At 41.9% G+C, this 15,476-nt stretch overlaps 1 protein-coding gene across 6 annotated transcripts; it reads right to left on the bottom strand.

The window, feature by feature from the left end:
- Positions 1-370: 370 nt before the first annotated feature.
- LOC104041309 (phospholipid scramblase 1) lies at positions 371-15,184 on the bottom strand. 6 transcript variants are annotated; one of them, XM_064457659.1, is made up of 10 exons: positions 14,893-14,908; positions 11,793-11,890; positions 11,081-11,112; positions 10,177-10,278; positions 8,273-8,442; positions 7,146-7,188; positions 5,850-6,070; positions 3,124-3,285; positions 1,932-2,093; positions 371-790 (listed from the first exon to the last, which is right to left on the bottom strand). In XM_064457659.1, the coding sequence occupies exons 3-10, from the start codon at positions 11,085-11,087 to the stop codon at positions 731-733; spliced, it is 927 nt and encodes a 308-aa protein (XP_064313729.1). In that variant the 5' UTR covers positions 11,088-11,112; positions 11,793-11,890; positions 14,893-14,908; the 3' UTR covers positions 371-730. The 6 variants fall into 6 exon arrangements, with proteins under 6 accessions (XP_064313729.1, XP_064313731.1, XP_064313728.1 ...); XM_064457661.1 differs by lacking the exon at positions 11,793-11,890 and having other exon boundaries at positions 14,907-15,184; XM_064457658.1 differs by lacking the exon at positions 11,793-11,890 and having other exon boundaries at positions 14,893-14,971.
- Between the last annotated feature and the right edge of the window lie 292 nt (positions 15,185-15,476).

The raw sequence follows: 15,476 nt of genomic DNA, 5'->3' as shown, positions 1-15,476 counted from the left end.
GAAACAGAAAAGTAACTAACTACTTTTTCCTTGCCTCAAGAAAAAAAATGCACCAATGCACAAAGCAATTACTAAAGGATTATTAAACAGAAGCAACCACAGTCATTTATGTTTCCTGTCTCCTCTACAATTCTGTTGGTGAAAATCAAAGCCTTAAGTTTCAAAACAACCCAAATTATGAAACTAAGTCACACTAAAAGAGTCATATTTGACAGCAGATTTATCACTAGATTAATACAATTTTACACTGATTTCTAATAGTTCTGTTCACTTAGATTACTTTGTTTTGAACGTATATATTTGATAAGAAGTTCTAAACAACAGAATGTGAACACCAAGGTAAAAGTACCAAAGAAGGATACACAGGAAAGAGATTAGGACCTCTTTATTAGGCTCACTACTTATATTAATACTAAATATAGAAGTAGTCCCCTTTTTTAGGGAGTAAAGTAACCATAAGAAGTTATTTTACAATTCCAAGTTTCTTGGAAAAAAGGTGCTATATATTTCTAGAAATTACAGTATTAATCTGTACAAACGGTTATTTGAATACCACAGATTATTTCATCAGATTACCAAAAAAAGAAAAAAGACCATAAAGCTTTTAGTTTACAGGAATTTAACTACAAGCATAAGATGCACATTTCTCACATCCTTACTGAAGCTCTGCAATCTACTGGCAAGTTGGGAGATTCATGTTGTTGTTCTTTCTTTATAAAAGTTCTAGATTTCATTGCCAAACTCCTGCTCGCTGTTGGTTATCACCAGCATGCTCAAAAAACATGAAGTCCTAAGGAGAAAACAAAAAGCAAACAAAACAAATGCTTCTTAAATGCGGTTCCTAGTTCAGAGATCTCCTGGTTGCTTTGCAAGGTATTCAAAGCACCCTCCTCTCAGAAACCTCAAATGATGAGAAGGTGGGGACACCTCTCTCCATTGCTGGGATCCCTCAGAATAGGACACCCACAGAGAAAGGTGGTGAAAGACCTACATGGAAACTTTATATTATCACTAGCCGAAGGTATGCTTCCTTTACTCAGGATTCCTGCCCTGGCTTTGTTCAACCTGACTCAGTCCCTTCAATTTCACCTCAAACTGGAAGCCCCCATGATGATAGACTCATTTTCTGTGTCTGGAGTCCTGGGTTGCTCACACTCACTAACGCTGTACTTCATGCCCAAGTTAGAGGCTGGTGAGAACTTCCCAAACTCAAGGTGCTCCACATGCCCCTTTCCTCCCCCTCTACAGCCCTGCCAGCAAAGCACTGCACTTTTTGAAATGGTGCCTGATGCTGAATTGCACAGGTACATGGAAATACGAGTGTGTTGCACACTGTTTTCAAAAAGCAAAAGTGAGCTGCACTGCAGTATTTGACGTGGCAGAGTCAGAGTGCAGCTGAAAAGCACTGTATCTAGTTAGATGTGCTTTGCCTCCACAGAAGTCCCTCCCATTGGAAATTACTCCCCTGAGAGCATTTAATCCTGCTCAGTTCAGTGCTTCACATACTTCCAAGAAGGAGAGTCGGAAGGAACTGGCTGTAGCATTCAGCTGTCCAGTTCACCAGCTCAGCAAGCTGCTCTGGCTTTGCATGGGTCTCTTGGCTATTGCTGATCTGCGCTTTTCTGGTTTCACCACACACATAAACATGCTGGTCCCTGCTAATGTCTGTAAGAAGTCTTCCCTTTACAGAGTTTCTCAGTCCCACCAAACATGAAGCTCTCCTTAAGAACAGTTAGCACTTCATGTAGTCTAGAATAAGCTTATTGCCCAAGATAATTCTTTGTTGCCCTCTGTGGTTAGTTCTACACACAGAAAGTTCACAACAAGCTGCCACCCACTTCAAGGAGCTCAGAGTCAAATACTTTACCAGCACAATTGAAACATGGAGATGAAAAAGTCAGTATTCAAGTATTAGTGAACGACAGACTTACAATAAGGAAGCAAGCACCGATCATGACAGCTTTCATTTTTACATCAAGGTCCATTGGGAATGTGATTCCAAAGTTGTCTGCATCTGTAAAGGCTTCTTTCAAAAACCCAGTCCACTGCTTAGAAATCTTCCCAACAGTAGAAGTCTCATCCACAGACTTCACCTAGTTTAATATAAAAATAAAAAACCAACATCAAATCTGTCATTCATAATATTACCAAATCCTTTTCATGACAGATCCATTTGAAAGCTTCAGATTGTGTTATTTGAATTAATGCAGTCATTGAATGCAACTGTTTGTACCAAAAGGCAATCCTGACTATCAGAAAGTCAGTCTTAAGTAGCACAGACATGGACTTAATTCTAAATCTGACTGTGGAGTTCAATGCTTTGATGGCATTGGAAGACAGCTACCGCGCACGCACGCGCGCACACACACACACTCTGCTGGAAGTGTTGTCTTTTAGCCAAGAGAGTGAATTAGTTTCTCCTGCCATGTATCAGGAACTGCTCAAGTGAAAATTAAACAAATTACGTTCTTCTGTTCCAAAGCAGAGATTAGCCCTTTGCCAAAATTGTTTCCTAAAGTTAGGTCTAGTCTTCAGGTTCATGTGAAAGCCTAGTCCCCAAAATAAAATTATACTAAATTTGCTTTAACAACTATCTGCAACATCATTTTAAATGGTAGCCTAGTGTATCTACTACTTAATGTGTACAAAAATAATGATGCATTAATTACTATTATTTTTAAGTCAAAGTTGTAACTCTTCAGTCATTCAAATCTATGTTTTAGGTCTAAATTATCTTGATTTACTTGGTCATTGAATGATTATTAAATGATTAAATGAGTGGTTATAGGAACTCATTTTAATAAATACCTCATACAGCTAAGAATAACATTTTTTGTTAGCGTCTAACATAATAGATTCAAAAAGATTTTGCTGCTAAATATTTCAGTTAAGAGATTTGTGTGCAACCACAGGGAATCAGTCTCATTGATCACTGATAAGTGGTTTTAAGATGTCATTTCTGGAGTTTGTCTGGCTTATCTAATGTAATCTAGATCTAGAGAAGTGAGCTGATTATACTAGCATTAAAAGATTATGTACTAATTGCTTCATATATACTACGGTTCAGTTGACAGGTATTAAGTTGAAAGAAGAGAGATACAAACAATTTTTAGCATTGCATACCTCAAAATTAATGTCCTCAAAACAGCTGCAGACAACACATGGGCCAATAATTTTAAGTATATCCATTCTTTTCTCATTTTGAATGGTAAACTTTGGCAGGCAGGCATGCCAGTTCTGGACAACATAGCCAACTGGTGTTCCTGGAGGCGCCTGGACTTCCAGCTTCACAGGAAAAAGAAAACCTCGACGTGAATTTCCATGCTTTGATATGCTTGTTAGACAAAATCCACACTAGCACACAAACCAAACACAACTTATTTTTCCCCAACAATCTGGCTTTCCAGTAAATGAAGCTGCATGGGGCTGTGGAATAATCGCTGGGCGTGACTTAGAAATTGAACTTATGTTTTTAGAAAAGGCACAGCATGGAAGAAGCTTGCAGGGTAGGGTGCAGCTGACAGGTGAGAAATCCTTAGAAAATAAACTGTTGACCAAGTCTGAGATTAAGACTGGACTTAGCCACACCTAGACTCCTCTCTGAGAAGGAGTTTAGAAAGCGAGTCTTGTCTGAACTTCGTGACTCAACGGTAGGGTCTCCCCCAGCCACTCCTCAGACTCCTACTATTAACGCAACAGAAAATTGGCATAGTCGGCAGGATTACTATGGATAAATTGCTGCAAAAACACAAATGCGCCCCTTCCCAGGCTGGGAGGGAGTGGGCTTAAATATTTTGGAGGGATGAAGAGAGTGTCGCGGAACGCATTGAGCAGTGTCAGGCTGCGCAAAGGCTGGGAGCAAACAGTAAGAGCGTAATTTCTGTGGTGCTAGGAGCCCGTTGGTCTTGTGCTCAGCAAGAAGTGAAGGAATCCCCTGCTCCCCAACAAATTTCAAATGTAGAATATACAGCTTTAAAATAAGAAAGTGCAGTATTAAAATCATCATTGGCCTTTGAGAGAGAGAGAGGCAAAAAAACTAGGAACCCGAGTTGATGAACTTGTGAGTGAAAATAATTATCTTAAAACTGCAGTTGAAAAGGTTGAATTGGCTGATAGATAAAGTACTACCTTCCACCCCAATAAAGCAGATTTGCAGATTAATGCCCTGTACAGACTCTGAGACCTGGGGCAGGGATATTTGGCTTGATAGCGATGATGAGATTGCAGAAACCCCTGATCCCGCACCAGAACCAGTTCCTTTGAGACCTCTGATTAAAACCAAGACCACTGTCGGTGACGATGACGGAACCTGCATTACTGTGCAAACAATTCCATGGTCACCAGCAGAGTTACTGAAGATACAGGAGAAATTCCCAAGGCGGCCAGAAGAATCAAAAGCTGAGTATGTGTGGCGAGTTTCTCTTCAAGGAGGAGACCAAATTATGTTCAGTGAGGAAGAAGCTGGAAGCTATTGGGGGCCAGGAGTATTCTTAACCTCCATGCCGGAAAACCATAGCTACTCCTTAACTGCACAGGTTGCATACTGGGCAGGTGGTATAGATCCTCAGGAGAGAGAAGAACCACTGAAGATTAAAGCTACTGGCTTCTGTGATCTGGCTGCATCAGTACAGAATGCAGCCTGCATACAGGCAATGTACGAAAGAGGCAAGTTAAGGAAATTCCTGATACTGGCCCCTGTCGACCTGGCACGATTAACCCCTCTTATTCATGGTCTTCCTGATAGTCTCAAACTATGTGCAGCAAACACCCAAGATCACATACAACCTGGCCAGCATGGGGTTAAATTCACAGGAATCGATGGTGTGGAAAAGGAATGCGCTATGGGGAAAGTTTCACTCTGGCTGCCAGGAGAACAAAGACTAACCGAGGCAGAGATATTAGTTGGTGTAGCACTCGCTGACATTCTGGGATTTGGCATACTGTATGGACGGGTGTGGAAACCCCCAGATGGGACAGCATGGAGTTTTGCAGGAAATGAAATAGGGTCAGACTTCGTGAGATTAAATCTCTTAGAAACATCTGTACCCTTACCCGCCCCTTGTACCACTAATGTTCGGCAATACCCGTTACCAGCGGCAGCAATTACGGGGACTGACTGGGTGGTAACAGAATTAGAGGAAAGAGTGAAGCTGCATGGGGCTTTCTGTGAACGTTTTCAGAAAACGGCACACAAATTGCAGACCTCATATGCAACTTTTGCCTTCACTGAAAACAATAAGATACTCCTAAGGCTGTGGAGCACACAAGCTATGCATCTACAGTTAAAGATCAAAGTCTGGTGAAATAAAGGCTGTGACCATCCTGAAAGCATTCAGTGAAGACATTACAGGATGCAGCTACAACTAATCTCTCAGTAAGAGCTCTGAGTAGGCTCAGATTTGAAGTTTCAGAAGTTGCATCACCCCATAATTATTTTAATATTAAAAAAAGCTCATCATCTCATGTGTTGAATTTCACTACAGCTTTCACGGCAGTGAAGTGAAAACTCTAGCTGTTATTTTATGAAAGCCATTGCCAAACTCTTACATTGCAAGTCCATCTCCAGCGCAGATTTCGGCACTAGCCACAAGTTCCCTGACATGCTGTTGAATCAGATTTTTTTACTACCATAATCAGTAGCGGCCAGAGCGAATCTAAGTGTTGCAGCACACTTGCTTCTTCCCAGACCAAGGACCCATGCACAAATCCCACAGAACTCTCTCCCCACAACTCACAGGCAAAACCTGACTTCTTTCACCTCCCCTCCTGATTCAAGACAACGCCATCCTAAAACTGTGCAGGTGGACCATGTCCCCCGTGAAGGAAGATGGTGAGAGGGAGCAACTCACCTCCTGTAAGCAGCAGGGAAAGCAGCACGAAGAACACCGGAGGGGTCTCTGCAGCGTTATCACCTCGTGGCCCAGGTTGTCTATAATCCGGATGGTGAAGGGTCGTGATGGCCCACAACAATTCCTGGTACAGCAGTCAGTGTCCTCTGCTGCAAAGTACACCCTTTGCCCCAGCGTATTCTTAATTTCATATTTGTTGTTTGTTTCAAAGCCAGTCAAAACTGAAAAACAGGAACAGAACTGTTAAATTTCTGAGGTGCATCTGGTCAGAAAATTCACCGTGCTAACCCTAAAGCTACCCTTTGGGAAGGCAGGCCTCGCTCAAAATCTGTCAGAGGCAGCTACTGGCAAAGGGAAGTGGTGGGGAAGGACCTTCAAGCAGAGCAGCCTGATGGAGGAGTTCAGGGAGGAGAAGCCACCATGAACACAACAACACGGGAAGTGCACGGTGATGTCCATCAGTCCCCTCCCACCAGACACGGCCACCTACTGCCAGAGCAAACAGCACAATTATAAATAACCCAGCACAGAAGATTCCCCGGGGAAGAGCTGAAGGGATGAAAATTAAAGAAACTTCTGAATTTGAGGGTGAAGCAAGAAAAGGGCTCTAAAGGGCACAAATACATTCAGAACGAGAAGGCCACAAAAAAAGCCTCACAGTCAAGATTCATAGCAGCACAAATAGAAAAGGTCAGGTATTTTAATTAATTTCTCAAACCAATGAAAGCACTCTTTGAAGCATTATGGAAAGAAAATGCAGCAGCATTAGGTGTCAGCCAAGGTGGATGGTCCATTTTATTTCTTCTATTTGAAAGACCCTGATACAATGACTTTGATATTCTTAAAGTGAATGGAATGAGGGGAGCAGAAGGATAGCAGTTCAATTCGCTAAAACAGCAGGGATGGGAGCTGCATGCCAGCCTATGGAATTAGATGGAGTAAGAGAGGACAGAAAAGATCTTTAAGTAGGGAAGAGAGACAAATAGAAATCATGTGAATGAATAACATGCGAAATGCGTGACTTCAGCTATAAATAGCTACCAAGGTTATTCAGTTGCACTGCTATGCATCTTTTAAGATATACTGCTTAATATATCTTATCTTAACCTGCTTAAAATCACTTTTTCTCCTTCCTCTCCTCCACAACTTCTGCAGGAATTCAGACAGAATACAGAGGCAAGAAAGAGAAAGGTGGTGAGCCACCTTAAATATGTAGTGTCAAAGAAAGTCTAAATTTTACCCTTCTCAGGATTATTAGGTTTAAACATTTCTCTGCTATAAATACTTTGCACTTACTCTCAAGAAGTTCTATTTGCTGATGAATTAATATCTGGTCAATCTGTTTGTGGTTGAAAAATTAAACAGAATAAATAGTTAAGAAGTTAACAACTAAGAGAAATCTAATTTTAAGCAGTGTTGCTGTTTCATTTCAGAATGCAGATTTATGGATCAATACATTGTTTAGAGGCAGATCATATACCAGTGAAGCTATGGGAAGTAGCTCATGTCCCCCCGTCCTGTCTTGTCCTGTGTCAGTTTAGCCGAGCAGTTTCGGAGCACTGGAGCAGATGGCAGAAGCTGTACCCAGGGGCTGGTCTGGTTACAAGCACACAGGGCTAATGTGCATGTGCTCCTTTCAGGACTCGGGGTAGCTCAGCTACGGAGCCTGGCAGAGCCTCCTACACCCCATCACCACATATCCCAGATGCCTACATCAGGAGTCTGGACAGACAAAAGCAGGAAACTGAGATATGTTAGAGCAAAAGCTCAGCTACTGCTCAACTCTGAGTGGAACTCTGGAAAAGTCAGCCTCTCCTCACTGGTGCTTCTTTTCTTTTTATTTTGAGCAATTTGCAAAGCTAGCAACAATACGTCAGTGTTAAGCCTTGATATTTGCTCCCAGTGATGAGATGAACTGTACTTTTACAGTACAAGGACATATTCTGTAATGCAGAAACAATTCTTATTTTGCTATTAGCATTCTCTACGTCGTGAAGTCTGACTAGCGCCTCTCCTAACAACATTACAAAGAGGTGTGAAGAAAGCATCACGTCGAAAATTAAGCACCTCTAATGTGCTACAGTTGCCCATATTATATACATTTATTATATACACCTTGCCAAATCGCATTACAGCTCACAAACAGTAGCTTCAGAAATGGAAAGGATGTATGATAGCCCTGTGCCCCGGTGCTTTAGCATCTCACTTGGCAGGAGAGTACTCCATGAAGTGCTGCAGCTATAACAGGCACGTCCACATTCAAACATGCATCAATCACATTACAAAAGGCTTCACGTAGCAGCCCAAAAGCAGCAACCCGTGCAGCTGCAACAAAGCCAGATGCTTTTTTTGCTTCTTCATGGATGCAGGCTGCTTCTCAGGTGAATACCTGTTCTCTGGGGAATGAGGAAGGGTGCAGGTACCTGTGTGAGGTATTCTAGTCCAAGAGGGCAGTTAGGAAGAGACGGAGGGATGGGCATCCAGATTGTACCCTCCTTCATGATGGGCTGGTTCTGGATGGGTGGAACAGCAAGTCCTGCCGGGACTCCCATGGTATCTACCTGGAAGCCATAGCTCCCCGCGCCTGCGGCACCTGGTGTGGTAGAAGTCAGGCAGCTGTCAAACTTAGACACTGGAAAAAAATTGCCCCATGGATCTTCAAAAGATTAATTTGTTCACTCTTTTGAACTATGAAGATCCTTATACCTACATTATATTTCAGTTATGAATACTACTACTTTCATGAAGGAAGTTACACTGGATTGGGATGTTCTAACCCCTCCAGACAAAACCAAACAAAATAAATAAATGCATCATTCTTGAACATAGCAGAAATATTGTTCACACAAAGATAGGCAATTCAAAAATTAGAAATATATAAATGGTTATTTCTAAGTAGAGAACACAGAGTACCTTAAAGTACATGGTAAGTACTGGCATTTACAAGTTGTCAGTTAGGCAAAAGAGGAATTTTAAGACAAAGTTTTCCTGGAATTATACCTTCTACTTATGTGATAGGAAATGTCCTGTTAGCAAAGTTCATCTGCAGTTTTCATTACACCAGATGAGCGTGATCTAAAAACTGCACTTTCGCATTTGTTTAATGGATTCTCTTTCAAAACTCAGGAAATCCACAACTCCTTCATGGGGGAGGTGCACAGTAAAGGAGGAAATAATTCCACGTTTTGCGAATGCCAAGTAAGTCTTCTCCAGTTAGCACCCAATAGGCAACACAAGCTCTCATGAAGCACTCCAGGGTCTAGATGCTCAGCACCCCACCAGACAGCACAGGCAGCACTGCCTTAGTGCTCACAACCCACACCACATCCCCAGGCTGTGCGCAAAGCCCTGTCTTGCCTGACTACCGTCCCACAGCAACACAGTCTTTGCTACAGAGGTGCTTTATGACCTTGTAGCTGAAGCTGCTGAAGTTGCTATTGAAAATTACAGAACAAGAAACATATTTTGCCTCATTTAATACACACAAACTGATTGTCTACTGCTCTTGCATGTGTGTGCACATACAATTATTCAAATGGAAAAATTCTCCCCGACCTTCATCACACAGGCAGCACGTGCTCATTCCATGCTGAAGCTGTGTGTACTTACATGTACACATGTACATGTACCATGTACTTACAGACCTCAGACCGCCTTGCCACAAGATGCGCAAGCTTCAGCTTACGAACAGCCGGGTAACTTAGGCCAAACTTTTTGGACTTTGTGCAACTTATGCTTTGAGCCTGACTGCAATTTGGTTCTTCAGAAAACAATTAATTGCCAGAACACGAGACACTATTAAGGAGTTCTGCATTTTAAATGTGGAGCAGAAAATGAGACAGAAGAGGAGAAAAGCAAATGAAGTGAAAGTGTAAGGTATAACCACATGGAAAGTACAGCAACAGAATAGGAAACAGGAACAGAATACGTAGAGACCAGCATGGAGGAAAACAGTTCTTTCTTCAGTTCTGTATTTCTAGAGAAAAAATAAAGTGAAATACTGAAATAACATGTTAATTAAGAAATCTGATCATCAGCAAGAAGCTGCCATGCATTAATTGCTTTGCATCAATAACACCTCCCTAACAAACTCCCCACAGGGACCGCTGAGGAACATCCAACATTTTTAACTCCTACCACTGTCGATACTGCTCAGCCCATACTAATGTAGTAGGAAAGAAGATGACTTTTCAGCAAAATTAAATTAACAGAAACTCTACAGAATTAATAGCAAAAAATTAAATCAGAGATCGTCTCCCTTGTGAAACCTCCTAGTTCCCGTGCTTATTTCCTAATGGTATAGCAGATCTGTAGCCAAGCAACCTACCTTGGTAAGTCCCAGGTGCATGCTGAGGGTAGCCATAGGGGACTTGATTTCCCATTCCATAGTTAACATTTGAAAATCCAGGTGCTGGTGCAGGTTTATGTGCTGGAAAAATGGAGCATATGCTCTGAGTATTGCTTGTTTCCTCCTACCCTAGGATAAAAGATCCCCAACAATGCTTCCTTTTTCAGAGTAGACACATAACAATATTAAGCAGCTGTTTTCTGTACAGCAAAAACTGTATAACAAGCTCGCATTTATGCACAGTATGTATATTAAATATCAGTATAACTTAAAGGAGGAAAAAGGCAGGTATTGCGCATGATGTCATGAAGATGTCACAGAATAATTTAGCTTGGAACAGACCCTTTGAGGTCACCTAGTCCAACCCCTGCTCACACAGGGTCAGTTCACTCTGTCTGGAGCAGAGGTGCCTTTGTTCATTTATATTTAGAAGGAGGCTTTAATTCCGAGAATTGCCAGAGAACTGACAGGCTGCCCTCCTGCACAGAACAGACTGCTAATAAGCCATTTACCACTATATAAAACATTTTCTCCCAATTTCTTCAAGTTAGAACCATACTAATGCCTCACCAGCAGACTCAGAAGGTTAAGGATATAAAAACATTTACCAAGCTCAGTTTGTAAGAAGAAATAACTTGAACTGCAATATCACTTATTTACTTTTTGTTTAACTTCAGAAATTAAGAGCTGAAAAAGTAAGCTGTATATTTTGTAAATTATTCAATATTAAAATGTAAATAATTTCCATTTAAAACATTCATACATATCTCATAAAATCAGAAGGTAAACTAATAGCTAAGCTAATATTGCTTGAACACCTCAGAAGGACCCATGTTATCTTTGATATTAAGAGAAGATGGCATTTTGTTCATATTTTACTCACCTTCCATTGCTGTGGAGCTGCTTATAATTGTTCTGCAAAACAACATTTTTATTTCATGGGGATTTTAATATATAATTTCACACAAGAGATATTTAGTGTTCTCTATTTATTACTGATAAAAGATACTTACCTGTCTAAACTATATGGGAAAGTTGAATTACAAATACAAGCTAGAATACCTTTAAATATTTCAGCTTCCTTCTAGGTTATATCTCCACCACAACATAAATCTGAATTACCTATGCCTGCATTCATGCTTTGAGTAACCAGAAATCATCCTCAACTCAGAGGAAAGCATCAGGATGTGCAGCTATTTCATTGCAGTGCAGGACACCATTGTGCAGCACCTCAGACACATCATGCAATTCACATGAACAAATTACTGCAGAAATTTCAGAGCAACTGGTTTAGTGTATTGATCTTGACTACCAAACCTGCTTGGCTAAATCCTGGAGCAGCCGTGACACCACGCTACCACATAGTCAGTTCTTTATGATATTCCACTTCTGAAGTGGTACCACTAAATATCACGTATGCAAGTTTTGTCTCCACACGATAATAAAGCGTGGGTTTGCACAGGTGGGTGAGCTTCCACAGCAGAATATTTTCAGTGAAGGGGCCAACTGCTTGTCTTTTTCTTTCTACTCTTCCAGGGTTGCCAAAAGGAGTTGAAAAAAAAGCAGAAAGAATATTCACTCATGCCAGCACCAACCTTGAGAGGTACTCCTTTCAGTGTCTGGGGTACAGAGAGAAGCAAGACAATGGCAGCAACTTCTATTAAAGACACAGGTCCAAAATAGCCAAGAGATCCTTAAGTGCAATTATAAAAAAGAATGGTATAGGAGCCAGTTATTCTTTAAAAAGAATGCAGTTCAAGTTAAACTGGTAATATATTTTTGTCTGTTATGGTTCTTCTAACTAGTTCAGTTCAATGAGGATGGCCATTCAAAGCTGAGAATGAAACTGAAAGCAGTTCCTTCCTGTTTTTCATTCCCAGAGTAAAAGCAGATGTCACAGGAGGATGTAGCATCTAGCTCACTTCCCAACTCAAACACATCCTCCTCTTTGTTTAACAAATTGGTCTTAAAGTGTTTCTTTTTTAATATATTTTTTCTTCTACTTTACTAACTTTACAAACAAAACCACACTCCTGTTTTACATACTTTAACTGGATTCTGGTTCCCATATGAACACAGGTTAAAAAAAAGTAATAGGAATTAATTTAAAGTTATACATCTAATTTAAAAATCTGAAAGAAGAGAAACCTAGCTCTCACAGTTGATAATATAGAGTGACAAGTTTAATATATGACCATATTAAAATATGTTGACAAAACTATCAGCTTGTAGGAATAGCGCAAATCGAAGATGAATAAAAAAACCATTATTTAAACTAGCAAAAGATCAGTTTATACTGTGAGATGTTCCAGCTACCTGAACTTCAGTGAAATGCTGAGAATTACAACCAAACCCTTTGGTAAAGGAAGAGTAGAGACAGAATCATACGATTTATTTAAAAGAAAGTCTTTATAGTAGAATCTTTTTTCTCCCTACAACCACACTTATACACCACTGGGCAATCTAGGATTTAGAAGATGTTGATACACTCTATAGCTAGAAAAGCAATAAAGATTTTACAAGGTTCAACTGCCATTTCACCAGACATGATGCTAAAGAAGATAGTTACAATGATTCATTTTATTAAAATTGTATCTTTTCTTCTATTGCTTTTTATCTGGACTCCTTCTACCACTTCCAATTCAGTCACCAAGACTAACTTATCATCAGTCATGCTCTGCTTTTCATCTAAATAATTTACAAAGATTGTGAAGTACTATAAAATACTGAAATACAGAAGGAACAAGAAAAACTAACTTTTGTAACCTTTGTATTGCACAATACATTGTTTAGCCACTTTGTTATGCACGGGAACATGGCCACCTTGTAAAACCTCAGTCAAGAAAAGTAATGGGAAGACCAATCACTTAGAAACACGTTGGTCCTTTCACATTTTCATTTCATGTAACCCGTGTCTGGATTACACAAAGCAATTACTTGAAGCCTACATTTTGATGTCAGTTTAATAAAATGAGACTTTATATGCTGCTAGGTGTTACTAGTTTTAGTAACAGTTTTAAAATAAATACAGGGAACAATCATTAAAACATTACTTACTGAGCAGGGAAAAGTAACGGTATTTGCATTTAGCTCCCACTAATACAAAAGAGGGAGAATGTTATTTCTTTGTAATGGAGTTAAAATTCCACAGAATTAAAGATAAAAAGAAAGTGCTTCAGCAAGTAGAAGTCCATTACTGAATTAATTTTGGTTCAACAAAAACAGTAGCTGCGTGAATCCCTTGTGCTATGCTGGCCACATGCTGCAACCTGAATTCACAACGTAAATCAAGAGTAAGTTGTGTTGGAGTGACTAAGCTGGCCATGGTATTCCAGAAGCAGCAGCTGTATATCTTTCCATACATCATACAAAAAGCTTTTAAAGGCCCTGAGCAATCTGATCTAAATTTGAATTTAGGCTGGCTTTAAGCAGAGGAATGGACCAAATGACCTCCCCAAAGGTCATCCTTTCTGACCTAAATTATGCTAGGATTATAAGGGTTCTTCACATTTTACTACATCACCTGAGGTATTTGCTGATCAAACATTCCCCAATATCCCCCAGCTGGAGTGCTGAAGGGTGAGAGGAGGGGGGGGACCAGGCTCCGGCCCCCAGCACCTCACCCCTCACTGGGGCTATTCTGGGTTAGGGCTACGCGAGGGACCCTGTGCCAGGAAAGGCTGCCAAGTTTTGCCCTTCCCTGACAGAGTCCTGTAGTAACTCATAGCCCTAGGCCCACTCTCCCAAAGGGAGTACAGAGGAGATATAAACACCTCTCTCCTCTGGAGAATGCAGGTACATCTCCCTCACCCTGATGCATGTCAGTAAATACGCTGCAACTGATTTACGAAAGTGTTAATTCAGTTAGCCACAGATCTTCCGGTTTTATCAGAAAAACAGTATACTAGCGTGACAGTTTCGTTTCTTATCCAGTTCACTAAAATACTGCCAAGAGCCTATTAACACAAGCCCCCAAGCATAAACATCATGCATGGTACCATTTAAATACCAATCCAGGGCCCTTCCGAGAAGGCTTATGATTCAAAAAAAAACCAGACTTAGAAAGCCAAATAGCTGCAAGGCATGCATTAGTTCACCCTAGCTAGCTTTGAGGCACTTCTTTTCAGCATTGCATTGTATTAGACTATTCAGCCACTGGATTTTAACCTTGACCGCTGGAGAAACTGTATGCCTAAAAATAATCTAGTTGATCTAATTAAACAGGTTATTTGCTGCTAAAGTTAATAAAATAGCCTTCAGAGGAGGAATGAAATGAGCTATAAGTTGATGTAAAATCATTCGTTCTGACGCAGTAAGGTACCCTCTCCCCTTACACGGACGTGTCTCCCGAAAGCTGGCAGTCCCAACACCTGCGCGCCAAAAAACGCGGGCCACTCTCCGGGCGCGCGGCCTCGCCGCGACCAGGCCACGCCTGGGGGCGCTCGCTCCGCCGCCGGGCGGGACCCCGCCGCCGGGCGGGACCCCGCCGCCGGCACCGCGCTGCGGCCGCCCGCCTCCTTCAGCCGGGCTGCGAGCGGGTTACTTCGCCGCCTCTAACAGCTAACTGTTGCTAGAAGGAGGCATTTGCTAACTTAACGCTCAATCCCAAGCTGGAAAACGTGGCCCTTCTAAACATTAAACATCCCTGTGATGAAAAACAAAACTAGACACCCGAATAGGTAAAGGAAACCATACACGGCAAAGAATACCCGTTCCCGCAGCCGAGGACGGCGCCCCGCTCGGACCCGCGCCGCTCCGCTCCCGGCGCCGCGCCCCGCCCGGCCCGGCCCGGCCCGGCCCGGCCCGGCCCGGCCCACCCAGCGCCGGTGGGCGGGCGCTGCCCGGGGCCGCCCCCGAGCTGGTTCTCAGGGCGAAGCCGCCTTCGTGGGGCGGCCCGGGAGCCGCGGCTGCGGCCTCCCCGCAGGCTCCGCCAGGCCGGGGCGCCGCCTGTGGAAGCGCTCTTGGCTCCTTGAACCGCTTTCTCCTGCTGTGGCCGCGGCGTACAAGGTCAAGTGTTTTCTTACAATTCAGTGATGCAGTAGCTCTAGGTGGTTTTCTTGCAAAGCCAGAAATTTAAGGTGGTAAGGTCTCTCTCAGCATAACTTCTACAACTAGCCTGACACTGGTGTTCTTCCATTAAGGAGGTACGGCGCCTCAAACTTGCCCATGTAACTATTGTCTTTTATATGTATATCAATGAGTATTCACAGTCACGTATAATCCTAAAAATAATCTTCGGTTTCCTGTAATCTTTAAACCCTCATCTTTTCCAGTCCACA

The sequence above is a fragment of the Phalacrocorax carbo genome, chromosome 7, assembly GCF_963921805.1.
Source record: "Phalacrocorax carbo chromosome 7, bPhaCar2.1, whole genome shotgun sequence".
Taxonomy (NCBI): Eukaryota; Metazoa; Chordata; class Aves; order Suliformes; family Phalacrocoracidae; genus Phalacrocorax; species Phalacrocorax carbo.
The sequence above is the reverse complement of the archived record's forward strand: the minus strand, read 5'-3'. Positions and strand labels throughout refer to the sequence as shown.